The following is a 13917-nucleotide window of genomic DNA, read 5'->3' as shown; positions in this document are numbered from 1 at the left end:
CAGCGTTGCAATTCCACTCTGCAGGCCTTTTTCCATAGAGAGAAGCATGCTGCGTATATCTGTGCCAGAGTCCTCGCTCTCTGTTGTTTGCATCCTCGTAGTTTCGGTATTGGCTGCTTCATGGGATTTAGAGTGCTTCTGCTTGAATGACAGTTTGGCTTGCGTCCTGTCTCCTCTTCCCATTATGGTAAGGGACCTGTTCTGCCTGTATTTGGGTCCCAGCCGCGGTGATCCTGCTTAATCGGCTACTCTGGGCCTGGGGGCAACAACGCAACAGCGACCGCTGTCGGGCTCTCTCCTTCTCTCGGTATATGTTCGGCACGCCGTGGGTCAGGCGTGACCAATGCGGATCCACGCCTGTTTATAGCCTCAGCCACCCCAGGGCTCAGCCCTCGTGTTCTAGGAGCAGTCCCAGCCTCTTGTTTGCTCCAGACCGTGGGTGCCGCCTTAGCTGTGTGGCTTCTCATCCAGTAGTTTTTCCCGCCTTCTGGGCGCTTCAGCTTGTGCCACCACAGTCGGGCCTCTTGGCTTCTCCTGTCTTCAACTTTTCTACCGTCGCTGTGCCGGATTTGCTCGAGGCTGGGTCAGTTTAGCACAGACACCCCCGCCTGGTTTCCTGAGTCACTCCTGTACTATTTCACCCCCACGTGGCTAGCTGCATTCACCTCGCTGCAATGAGTTCCACTCCATTTAGGGGGCCTGGATTGCTGCAAGAGCCTATGCCTCCTTCTGTGGTGAAAAACTAGGAGGCCTCTCTTGGCGGGCAGCACTGTGCCAGTCAACTTGCTTCTGGTCCTTTCGTTTCCCCCACTCGGCCTGTGGGCCACCGCCTACTGTACCTCACGGCAGGGTTCTTGTCTCTGTCCCGGCCCGGACCTCGCACCAGTTCCACACGTACGGCCCCAGTTGCTCTCCCCCACGCTCTCCCGTGTGCCGCTCTTACTGCGTTTGGGCGCTGTGCCTCAGTTCTCTCCTCCTCTGGGCACCCTCCGGTCACCGTCCGTCTCTTCCCACTGCTGCGGGGGCTCCGGCTAATTGCCCCTGGGGGTCGTGCCTCTCACTTCGTCCCTGCCGGTGCCGCTGCGCTGTCTGCCTCCCACCGCTCTATACTGGGCGCTGAGCAGTCCAAAATGGATGCCTGACGCAGCCTCTCCTGCAGCTACTCTGCTCTGCTTTAATCGATGTAGGCAGGTCCTAGGTTGTGAAGGGCTTTATAGGCGTGCATGAGGATCTTGAGCTGGCATCACTTCAGGATGGGGAGCCAGTGGAGAGCTCTCAAGTGGAGGGGGGCAATTTGTTTTTTTTTGGGGAGGTCCAGGATGAGTCTGGTTGCAGCATTCTATATGGTCTGGAGCCTTCTAAGGAGCTGGGTGGAGATGCAGGCGTAGAGGACGTTGCCATCGTCGAGGCGGACAGTGAAGAGGGCCTGAGTGACTGTCTTTCTGGTGTTGGTTGGGATCCATCTAAAGATTCTGCAGAGCATGCTAAGTGTGCGGAACCAGGAGGAGCAGACTGCGTTGACTTGGTGTCAGTTGGCTGTCGAGGATAATGCAGAGGTTACTGAGTGGTCAGTTGGTGTGGGTGTAGGTCCAAGTTCTGTAGTCCACCAGCTGTGGTCCCAGGCGGAGGTTGTCTTGCCAAGATCAGTACTTCAGTTTTGTCAGAGTTGAGTTAGAGGCAGTTGTCTCTCATCCATTTGGCTACGTTTGTCATGGCGTTGCAGAAGTTGGGTTTGGCGGTGAAGGGGTCCTCAGTGAGCGAGAGGATCAGTTGAGTGTTGTCTGCGTAGGAGATTATGTTGACTCTTTGCGATCCGACATCTGCGAGAGAGGTCATGTAGATGTTTAGCAGGGTGGACTGAGGGATGGTCCTTGTGGTATGGCGCATTTGTTGTCTTTGGGTGCAGAGGTGAAGGGAGACAGTCAGATACTCTGCATGCATCCTGTAAGTAAGGAGGAGATCCACTTGAGGGTGTCTTGCTGTATGCCTATGTTGTGGAGTCTGTTGATGAGGGTGTTGTGGGAGACAGTGCCGAACGTCAGAGAGGTCGAGGAAAATAAGGGCCACAGTTTCCCCATGGTCAAGGAGTGTTCTGATGTCATCTGTGGTGGCAATCAGCGTGGTTTATCCAGATGCTTCTTCAGCTTGGGTGGTGGAGGAGCCTCCAATACCCAGCTGTGCCTCAAAGATAAGCTTCCTTGTGCGAGAAAGTGTCTTCTGTACCTTTAGGGATGGTTTTGCTGTTATTTTCCCCATGTGAGGGTGAAACAGCCTCTTATGCTGTTTGTCCAACTCCTCCTGAAGACGTTGTAGAATCTGCAGTTCCTAGTTGACGGAGTCTGCCATAGATGATCTACTGGGCGCCAAAGGTAGCTCGTCTGCGAAGCGGGTTTCAACATTGACCGTATTTTCAGCTCCAAAGAGCCCATCAGTATTGACGCCAATACCTCAGAGGTTGTCGAGAAAGCTGACAGCGCTGAGGTGAGCTGGGCTTTGATCACCTGGCTCGGCATCAGGGATGGAGTAGGAGTCGGCTACGAGGCCTATGGCAGTGCCAGGCATGGCTGGGAGGCAGTGGTGGACTGTAAGGCTATATCCTCAATTGCAGGCTTGACGACCGACCCCCGTAGGGGCAGTGGCTGACCTGATGGGGGGAGCTGGCACTTACAGTTGTTGTCTTCTGAAGTTGGCGTAGGGCAGCCTACGGGTCGGTTCCCTCGGCGTCTGAGGGCAAATTGGCTTCCGGCTGAAAGCTGTGGCCTTTTCAAAATCCGCCTCCACATCCAGCTCTTCTTCGAGTCTTCCCTTAAAATTCCGTGTGTATCCTCATCTCTCTGTTATTCCACGGCATGTTGAGCAAGCCAAAGATCAGCAGTTCCGGGAGGCTTGTTTGCACTGAAAGGTAAGGCAGGCGGAGCAAGAAGTCTCGTTGTGCTCAGGCGATAAGCAGAGTTTGCAAACTGCATGTTGATCTGACCACTGTGGACAGTAAGAAAAGGCTGTTTTTACATCACAATGCTAATATTATCGCGTGTGAAGCCCAAATGAACAGGCCTGAGAGAGGCAAGGCCCTGAGTGGGCTGTCGACGAAGCCCAAGACGCTGATCTGATGAATGGACCGACAGAGTTGAAAGAAAAGCAATGCAAAAACGATTGTCTGAAGCTATCAGGAGTGGAAGAATCGAGAGGCCCCCGACGAAGAGCACCACGTGGCATTGACTCAAAGCCTCAGCGATGCACGTCCGACTCCAACATAGGAAGAAAACAATCTACCAATGGAGCCGGTGCTCCTGTTCCATGGTGCTTTGAGCAAGCCAACAATCCTGATGGTTTTGGATGATCTTTTTGGACCGGATGTCGAGGCAGGCAGAACAAGAGGTCTCATCATGCTTCAGCGACAGGCAAAGGTTGCAGACCGAGGATTTATCTATTCATGAGTACTTGGAGTGGCACTATGGGCACTAATGAAAGGGCATTTTTAACCGAAGCCTAATTGGACAAGCTCAAGAGGGTCGTGAGTCCAAAAACGGCGTCATTGAAGACCGAGATGGAAGCACCATGACAGGACGATACAGAACACAGAGAAAAACAATTGTCGGTATCTAACAGGAGATGAAGACTCAGGAGGCCCCGACTACCAATGCCACGCGCAGTGCTGACTCAGAGCCCCAGCGCTGCACGTCCGACCCCGATGGCAGAAGAAAAACTCTAACAACGGAACCAATGCCCAAGCACATTACCAGTCATATGAGGAATCACTATACCTCATGACTCGAAAGACTTCTTTGAACAAAAACTGGTTGTGCAAGTCCGAGCCCAACACAAGATGGCAGGAGTATGTATTGCATGTGCATCTACAGCTACACATGCCACAAACATGTAGTTTATAAAAATATATATTTTTTTAAAACAATGTGCAATCTTGAAGTACAACTACAGAAGGTATTACTGTTCTAAGAAAGAGGCATATAACTGCATGTGTGAAAAGGAAAGTTAATTGTGACATGCTAATTTGAAAAGTGAAGGAAAGTTGGAGAAATGTGAATTTCACAGTGTTGTTCTGAGGTGCAAGAGGTGCAATGCAATCCAAATTCCTGAAATAAGGGAAAAAGCAAGCACATTTTCATGTTACGAATACTCACATTACAACTGACATGCTACCTTTTTTTCAATTTGCAAGTAAAAGTTAATATGAACTTGCACAGCTGTTGGTAGTTTAAGTCATACACAGTGACCCTAGGATATGAGAACAATAATAAATAATAATTTATTATTGTACTGTGTGCCTCCAGATTATGCCATTTAGTAGCACTGTACAGAGGTCTTATTACCAGTCGAGGAATACTCCATTTATTAACCTTGAAATCTATAAAACTAAAATTATCGAATTAAAGTTCAAACACAGATCTCAAGAGTAAGTGCTTAACTCAATGAGCAAACTTACTTGCAGAAAGAAATGTGAATGGTTTCAGGTTTACCAACTAAACACCAATCCTCTATCCATATGTAAACCTGTTTCTGGTGTATTACTTGCAATCGTTGTTTTAAATCTACAGGTTCTTAAGCCCACTTCAGTTTTGAAACTTCTATTCAGTATTTTCATCTTTATGCATTCTATGCTGTCATGAAACAAAATATCGTCACCAATTCATCCACTGGTGCCTGTGCTACTGTTTTGAATGCTGCACCAATGCATATTCATGTTGGTTCTGAAAAATACTTGTGGTTTGTGAAGTTTGAATCTAATTTTATTTGCAAACCACAAAAAGAATACTATGTCAACAGCAAAGGAACACTCATATTACCTCAATGTGTAGACCACTGACCTTTCTTTGCAGATATTTGCTGTTAATCATATAGGGATGATAACTATCCTGAGAAGAGACATGTAGTACTGAAGGCCATCAATAAAAATAATCAATAATACTTTCCCCCTCGCAGGACCACTTTGTTTGATGTGTGGGTCTTTACTAAAGAAAGACTAGTGTATTTTTTAAAGTACAAAGTGAAATGCAACATCAGTCATAGCAATTACTGTAAAAGCATCATATTAATCAAAACACTAACAATTCTGTTAAAAGGTCATACCCATAATAAATTCTAATTGTATCTAGCAGAAACTGGACTCCATACTTCTTCCTGAACAGCTTCCTGCTGTCCTTGATGATGGTTGAAAGGTACTGTATGTGCCCTGAAATACAACGATATTACAGTGAGTAACAGGTCTAGTGGTCACCGATGCAATCAGGTAAAGGTAATTTCACTTATAATATAATTTGAAGAATAGCTTGCTCCTGCCTTTTAAAGAAACTGAAATTGTTTCACGTTTTCATTCCTCCCCATCTCTGAAAAGATCTCTAGTAATACCTACCTCTATAGTACACACAAAGGGATATTGAGAGACTGTCATCTACTTACAAAGGTTGCAAATGTCGCTTGGTTAGCAACAAAGTTCGATGCGAGAGCCTGCAAATACAAATTATTTAAGAATACCAGATGTGGGTTTGTGTCCTGAAACATCTAGGAAAGCCAAAAACCTGGGGATCATCGTGGATGATAAACTGACCAAGGCAGATCAAGTTAACATGGTGACCTCAGCATGTTTTATGGTCCTCAGAATTATTAAGAAAATAAAGGTCTTCCTGACCAAAGACAATCTAAGGACTGTGGTGACAGCACTCATAATGTCGCGTCTCGACTATTGCAACAGTTTATATCTTAATGTTCAAAAACAACATCTGAACAGGTTGCAATTGGTCCAGAACGCGGCAGCTAGAGTGCTGACCGGAACATCAAGGTTCACTTCGTTCAAGGGAGATCTTAAAAAACTCCACTGGCTTCCAATTCCGTTAAGATCACGCTTTAAAGCTCTGTCTATTGTCTTTAAGCCGGTCAATGGTATTGGTCCGGATTTCTTGCATAAGAAATTTTCCTTGTACACTCCAGGGAGGACATTGAGATCCTCTGGATCTAAACTTGTTCAGACCCCCTCCCCCCACCCCCTCTTCAAAAAAAACAATTGGGGAGGAAGAAGTGTTGTTCATTGTGCAGCTAAAGCCTGGAACGAACTCCCGTTCCAACTCAGAAATGCCCTACATCTTATTTCTTTTCGTAAAGGCCTTAAGACATGGCTTTTCTCTTGCTGCTAGACTATTGTTATGTTTCCCAGGCAATCAGTACTTAGCGCCAGGACACCCTAGGGTAATCGCGAGCTCTACAAGTATTAATAATATAATATAATATGTGCCCTACATTCGTGTGTGAGATGTAGTTCGCAGCGGGCCAGGGGGTTAGCAGGGACTACTAGGTCTCAACCTTGGAAGCTTAGGTTGTTTAACTCTAATGTCCTGGGGGCCACTCCTTGACAGCTCTGCAAAGAGGGCGGAGTACAACCCCTTCAGCACTTGACTCCCTGCGGTAGCAATGAAGAGCAGTCGCAGGATTCTCAGGGAGCAAGTATGAGGATGCTTAAGCTTAGCACTAAAGAGACACACATTAGTATAATAAATGGCTGTCAAACCCAGTGCTTGACTTTCAAGAAGAAAACTACTTTAATGCAAAAAATAACTAAATACTACATATGAAAATGTAAAGATGCATTTTAGTGTATTGGAACTGGAGTATGTTTGCGCCTCTTCTCACTATTGGTCACAGCCCCGGTCTTTGGTACAGACGGTTCCCCCTCTGATTCAATATCTAGGGTGATTAGGCACAGTTGCAGGTTACCCCCACCTCCGTACTTGTTATTGAGAGCCATAGTATTTATTTTGGTTCACGGTTTCTCACCTAACAAAGTCTCTCAGTCCGTGATTGGTGGGGGCTCTCAGGCAGCTTCTGCTCCTTCGCTCTACTTCTCCTGGACTGTGTTAAGCAGGGCCAATGCTGATTTGCAAATAGCTTGGTCCAAACTGAGGTGGCATGGAGGGCAAAAAAGTGATGGATTGGAATGCGGCCCGAGAGACTGCCAGTGGCTGAGATTAATTCAAGCATTCCATCCGTCACCTTGTTGTTTTTGCCACCCTAAGAGCGTCAAGTATGCCTAGACGTGGATCCAGGGTTCACAGTGCCACTGGAACTAAGCTATACCTGACTGAATAGCCCTAACTAGGGAGAAACTAGTCCTAGGTTGCTTGTGTTTCGGTTCAGGGAGGAACTGATCTGACAGGTCAGAATGGACTGTTCCCATGAGGAGCAGGGACAAGGTTGATTAGTATATGACTGGGTACAAACTAAGGTGGCATGGGGTCAAAAACATTGATGGATTGGGATGTGGCCCTAGCGATTGCCAGTGGCTGAGATTATTTAAAGCATTCCATCCATCACGTTGTTGTTGTTGCTTTTTAGATGGATAGCAGACCATTAAACAGAATGGGGAGGTGGGAGGACGGTGAAGAATCTGCAGTAAAATAGAATATCCACCAGAAAGAGTGTTACTGAAGGTAATAACCTTGGATTCCTCACCTTCTGAATAGATACCAAACCAGCAAATTCCAAGGTGGTGGATCTGTGGAACAGGTCAGACTAAAATATCATGCAGGACTGAACAGACAAAATGCCATTCATGACGACCTGACCATCTAGGTAGTTGTGCTCCATGAACATGTACACTGATGCCAACATAGCTGCCTAGTTCAGCAGCAAAGCAGTTTGAGGCCTTAAAACCATTTGGAATAAAAAGGTAGCATAAGGAGGCACGAGGCAGGGCTGCCTGCTCTCCCCAACCCTCTTCGCCTTGGCCCTGGAGCCATTGGCAACCTGGGTGCGAACGGACCCACTAGTGTGGGGCATAGATCTGGGGGGCGGCTGAGAAGAACGTATTTCATTATACGCGGACGACGTCTTGCTGTATGTCCAACGTCCTGAGGCTTCCATCCGGAGACTGTTGGAGATTCTCCATAGGTTTGCCGCCTTTTCAGGCTATCAGATCAACTAGGGTAAATCCCTGGGCCATGTCCTGGCGGGCCCTACGCCGAGCTTGACGAATTAGTGCGACGGGCTTGTACGAAAGGAGGTGTTTCGGTATCTGGGGATCTGGATGCGCCTGAACGTAACGGCTCAGTTGGAGCGTCTGCGTGGCGATGTTGTCCACTGGAAGACCCTCCCGCTGTCCCTAATGGGCCGAGCGGTCTTATTCAAGATGATGGCCCTCCCCCCCCGTCTGCTCTATGTGTTGCAGAGCGCGCCGTTTGTGATGCCGGAGCAGTTCTTTCGAGCGGTTGAGTCGGAACAGCGTTCTCTGTTATAGAGCGGGGGCTGTCCTAGGATAGCTCTCAAGAAGTTACAGAGAGGGGTGTATGAGGGCGGGCTCGCAGTTCTTGACGTCCGACTGTATTACTGGGCGTCCCAGCTAGTCAATGTTAATGGGTGGGTGTTCACACCTGTGTAGGAACCGGCGTACAGGGTGGACCGCATGGTCTTCGGAGATGAGACCTACCTGGCTGCCCTTTACAACAGAGGCAGATGTCGTAGGACTCTCCCGCCTCAGACGAATGCAGTGGTGGAGGTGTGGAAAAGAGAGACGAAGTTGCTGGGAGGGGAGCGAAATTAACTGCCCAGACCCCCTTATGGGCCGGGAACTTTCTCCCGTCAGTGGCCAAACTGCAAGGCCTTCGCGCATGGAACCTTATCGGCATCGAAAGACTAGAGGACATTTGGAAGAGAGGAGACATGGTGGAATTCGCATCCCTACAGGCGGAATTTCAGATGGGAAACGGAGAGTTCCTACATTATCAGCAGCTTAGACATGCCATCCATGGACATTTGCAGTCAGGGGAACACCTACCGGAATATGCCCCGCTTGAGGATAGGTTGTTGATGGACCCATTGATAGATAAAGCAATCTCCCTCACTTATAAAAAACTTATCAACAATCTGACTGATCCCCTGGGCCCTCTGAGGAAGAAATGGGAAACAGACGTAGGGTTACTGGAAGACGACGACTGGAGGGAGGCACTGCAAGGATTCAGGCTCGGTTCAGGCTGGTCCAGCTTCGCATATTACATCGTTCCTACACCCCACGCATGACACAATACGGGATAGGCTACGTAGATTTAAAGTTTGCCTTAGGGGGTGCAGGGAAGAGGGCACTTTCTTCCACATACTGTGGGACTGCACCAAGATCAGGGCCTATTGGTCCAGGCTGTCTGATATCATGGCGGAGGTAGTGGGGCAGAAGTCCCGCTAGAGGCTCGATTGCATATCCTAGGGGTAACGAGTGATATTACATGGCCGAAAGGTGACAAGATTTGGTTGGCACTAGCAAGCATGGTTGCGAAAACGAAATATAGCGTGACTCTGGGGGAGCGAGGCTGTACCCACGGTGGTGGAGTGGAAAAGGGACCTCGATTGGTGCCAAAGGGCGGAAAGAGTCATTTATAAGAGTAGAGGATGCCCTAAGAAATGGGAGAAAGTGTGGGGGCCATGGAGACAATACAGAGGATAATCAGTAGACACCCAGGCAGATTCTGAGTCCGATCAGAAGCCGGAATGTGCCCCGAGTCCTGTTCCCTACTTGAGGCGGAGGGGGTTCAAGGGGTGGCGTGGGGGGCGTAGAACGGGTATGGGAGGGGGGTGGTACTTCAGTGCACAGAGATGTCCATTCAAAGCAATTTCACCGGTATAGATCCCAGAAATGCATGGTCAGAGTTGGGAGGAGTACAGGGGTTTTGATCTTTTCATGCTGGCCACGATGTTGACATGTAATGTAAATAGTGATGTATTTTATGTATCAATGTCTTACTGCTGCTGACCACTGTGTGATTAACTGGAGCATGTTTTTACAATAAAAAGATTTAAAAAAAAAAAAAAAGTAGCATAAGGAGGCTGGACTGAGAGGGCCTGTAGCTCACGCCTCCAGAAATAACGTTTTTAGTTGAGAAGGTGCAATGCTCAACTGTGCATTGGTACAAAGAAGGTACATATGTGTAAAGTAAAAACCAAATTTAAGCCGCACTGTGGCATCACAAGTGGCTTTTGCAGAATCATATGCTGCAAATGTTTAGTAAAGTGCATGTTATCAGGTAACTTGAATAAGGACGGCTGATCCAGCAAATATTAAAGAGGCTGAGAGGGCTGACAGGTAACCATTTAAAGTACCCACAACATGTCCTTGCTGGGCCAAAACCAAAAGAAACAACAATACATCCAACAGTTTGGCCTGCAAAAGGTCCGTCTGGTGGGAGCAGCACCAAACCAAAAGTTTATTCCAGCGACCAGCATACACTGTTTTCATGGCTGGGCGTCATACGTCTAGGATGCCATCAATGGCTGAGGGAAAGAGATTAACTGTTGCCACTCAATTGCCACATATGGAGGTACAGGTTGCACAGGCCAGGGTGATAGATCCTGTACTGCTGCTGCAACAGAAGATCCCCCTGAGCGCCTCAACCCAATCAACAGTCCCTTTTCTGTTTATAGAAGTAAGGACCCTCTTTCTCATGACAACAGTGAATTAATATTAGGATTGAATTATCAATAGAGATTTTTGGGTTGTAATTGGCACCCCTCAGTAGGGAAAGCAGTTACAATAGTGGAGGATTTGTATTTTTCAAATGATGTGACAACCTATGAGGTATCAGTGTTTTTATGTTCAGCTGTAAATATTTGCACCACTATGAGCACTGAGTTGTCTGCAATAAGAACAGTGCTGCTTTGAACACTGTTTTGAGAATTGAAACATATTTTTCACATAAGGAGAGGTATAACTGGTATTCAATAGTGCATTTTTTGCCAATTGAATTGTTGATGTATGATGTGATTAAACAAACACGGATTGATACAAACGAGCATGCGATAGGTATGGGTAGCTGGTTCTGAGAACGAATACGATAGGATAGCCCTTCCCTGACGCCATTGGTGCGGACGTTGGCACCCACCGAACCGGCACAGATTTCAGCATCGGATCTGAAGTCAGCTCTGACACTGTTGTGGAGCCCAAGCAGGTTTAGGGGCACACAGGATGGATACACGAGCGGTAACCCAGCCAGAGCCCCTATGAATCAATGGGGCCAGAAGGCATGCCAGTGGGAACTGGAAACACGTAAGCATTTCAAAGACATACAGCATGGCCTCTCAAAACGCTTTGACCTGCTGAAACATCACCAACAGACACAAGAGCTTGGGGTGCACTCAAAGTTGAAATTGCCTCCTTAGTGGAACAGGAGTAAGACCTGGAAGTACAGTGACACCGTTCTGCCTTCTGTGGAGAACAAGCATGCTCAGAAGGGGCAGAGATATGTTTGGGTTCTTCTTTTCTTCTTGGAAAAAACTGAAGACTTTGACCCACAAAGAAAAGAAAATGTGGAAATTGCAAGCAGTCTGCAATCTCAACTTCGACAGGAACCCGTGTGGAATCGTGCACTGTTTTGTCACATAGAACTTTGCTTCATGTTCTTGGATGACTTGTTGGTTCATCTGGGAGCAGTTGCTTAAGTCCTCTAGGGTCATGTGACACACCTAAGCACAAGGGCACTCCTTGTGGGGATCTATCATAGATATTTGTTTGTGACAGTTCCTGCAACGTTTAAAACCTGTAGTCTTAGGGTGTTACATGTTCCCCTGCACTCTGGAAAATTTAGGGGAAAAATCTCCTTACAGAGTGAAACAAGCATTTACAATGCAATGGTTTTGCCTTTGTTAAAGTTAGAGCTATTGGCATTGCTCTTGACATTATTTTTATTTATGGTTTTTTTAACATAAATAAATGGCATTGTCATTTACAATGCCACTAGCTTTATCTCTCGCAAATGACACACACAAACACCCACACAGAGCCCCCCCACACACTGCGAGCCCCCTCCAGGCAAAACCTAAAAAATGCAAGTCCCAAATATTCATGGATTTACCACAAACATAGCACCTTTACGCAGGACCAGAAGCAATAACACCATGAGGCATTTAAAAGTTTCAGTACATTAGTTATTCAGTTGCCATGAAATAATGCTTTAGGCCCTGGAACACCAATGGTAAACACACGTAGCCGCCTGTCTCAGTCCCTGTGTTTTTATCTATTTATTTATGCAACTTTATATAGCGCGGACTTTACCCGAAGGTGTCAGAGCGCTTCACAGAAGTACCAATAATGAAATGAATGTGTGGTGACTTGTGGTGACATCGAGTTGCATCACTAGCCTGTGACATACGAGAAGGTCGTGTTTTTCAGCTGGCAAATGACGGAAGTAGAGTGCCCCATAGGGTCTGCTTCAGTGTTCATTGTTGGCTTTACCGGGGAATGCCCTGGCACTCTTCAAGCACTGCTCTTCATGCACACTCTCGTCCTTCAATTCCCTCCCCTAGTACTCTTCCCACACGGTCTCCTCCTCTTACACTACACTCTTCCCACCCGTCCCTCGCCCTTCGTCTGTTGTGAAGAAGATTGTCTATTGAGCAAGTGCTTGCTTGACTGTTTGTTTTTTTTGCTTTTAATTCGAGTAGCCTTTTTTCGCTTTCAGTTGGGCCAGACTAGAAGCGATTTTGAGGAACCTTTAGTGGCCCCAACCCAAACATCACTCTCTTTAGTTAAGCTTAAAGGGCACTTTTGTCTGACACGAAACACGCTTTCCTCTCCCTTCCACTGAAGCAGCTGCAGTTCGCCGTGAGTAACTCATCTGGGAGTCAGAGGAAAATGTGGTTCCTGGCTTTATCCCAATACAGGGTAATGTGGCGCATCGTCCATCGGCATAGAGTGAAGTTTCTTACCTGTTGGAAAGGGAGAGGAGTTTAAGCTGATTAGTGGTAACAGCAGCTGGACAGAGAGCAGCAGCAGGAATGAGCTATCCTCAATGACCCTCTGCGTTTAACCCGCCCTCTTCCGAAACGATCAGCTGAGATAGGCCCTGGGACTGTTTGTGTAGCCCACACAACCAATTAGAGTAAAGTACTGGACTCGTTTATTGCTCTTACTCCAGAGCGCGCCTCTTGCAAAGAAAGTCACGTAACTGCGCGGAATCCCAAAACGACAATGGGCACAGTTTATTTTTCCTCCCTCTTCTATTTAATTTTCGCACCATTGCACTTCGGGCAGTTTACGGAAAGGGACGGCTTTTCAAGTAACCGTCACTGCTCCTCCCTCGCCGCTGGCCTGTCCTCTCAGAGCGCCACCTCCACACTGCCCGGTGCTCCCTGCTGCCTCCCGGAGCCCTCTCCCAGACACACTTCACCCTCACCCTACCGAGGTCCTCCCCCCTCGCCTGTACTCACTGTGCCGCTGTTGTACCGACCTCCTGAGAGCCATCCCTGCTGTTCGCGGGCATCTTGCGGAACAGGCCTGCTATATATACATCGGGAGGCTGTCAAACCGAGCATGGTGTCCCCGCGCTCGGTAGTAATTAAAACAAGCGCATTTCTCTCACCGCCGAGGGTTCAAGTTCCACTTTCTGCCCCGGGCTCCGGGGAATGGTCGGCGGCTCCTTTAAGAGCATACAAAGGCTTCTCGCTTCTAATGCACTGACGGCCACTAAAGTTCAAATGTGGTCAGAGCCTTCGTGTTGAGTGGGCAAGGAGGGGTGTGGAGGGCGGGGTAGGGCTGGCACGGGTGGGTGCAGAGGGGAGGTGAGTGTGCTCGGCTTCACAGGGGCTGGAACGTCCTTCAGAGCGGAGTTCCTGCCCTCCGCCTGCCCCTCCCGCCACAGCGCCCCTCATTGGTCGGGAGGAGGGTGAGATGACACCCGAGGAGCCCTGCCTGACGCTCACTTCGTCTTCGCTGGGGGCATTGACGGCAGGGAGAGCAACTCTACAGCCATCTGACAGCCTTCCGAGGGAGGAGGCCCCGCGGAGTCGAGGTGTGCACAGGAAGTGCACGCTCGTGTGCACACACAAGCCGCAGCTCACTCCTCGTGTGCACACAAGCTGCAGCGCAATCCTCGTGTGCACACAAGCTTCACGGAGGCTGACAACTGGTCCGGGGCGCTGCACTGCTCC

The 13917-nt window shown here is 48.3% G+C and overlaps 1 protein-coding gene across 2 annotated transcripts in view; it reads right to left on the bottom strand.

The window, feature by feature from the left end:
• The window catches only part of NBEAL1 (neurobeachin like 1), a 1045477-nt gene that overhangs the window by 491118 nt on the left and 540442 nt on the right, over window positions 1-13917 (bottom strand). For both annotated transcript variants that reach the window (XM_078680248.1, XM_078680249.1), the window contains one exon: window positions 5089-5191. In XM_078680248.1, coding sequence (XP_078536374.1) covers window positions 5089-5191 — 103 coding nt within the window. The remainder of the gene's footprint in view (window positions 1-5088; window positions 5192-13917) is intronic.

The sequence above is a fragment of the Lissotriton helveticus genome, chromosome 3_1 (genome assembly GCF_964261635.1).
Source record: "Lissotriton helveticus chromosome 3_1, aLisHel1.1, whole genome shotgun sequence".
Lineage (NCBI taxonomy): Eukaryota > Metazoa > Chordata > Amphibia > Caudata > Salamandridae > Lissotriton > Lissotriton helveticus.
The sequence above is the reverse complement of the archived record's forward strand: the minus strand, read 5'-3'. Positions and strand labels throughout refer to the sequence as shown.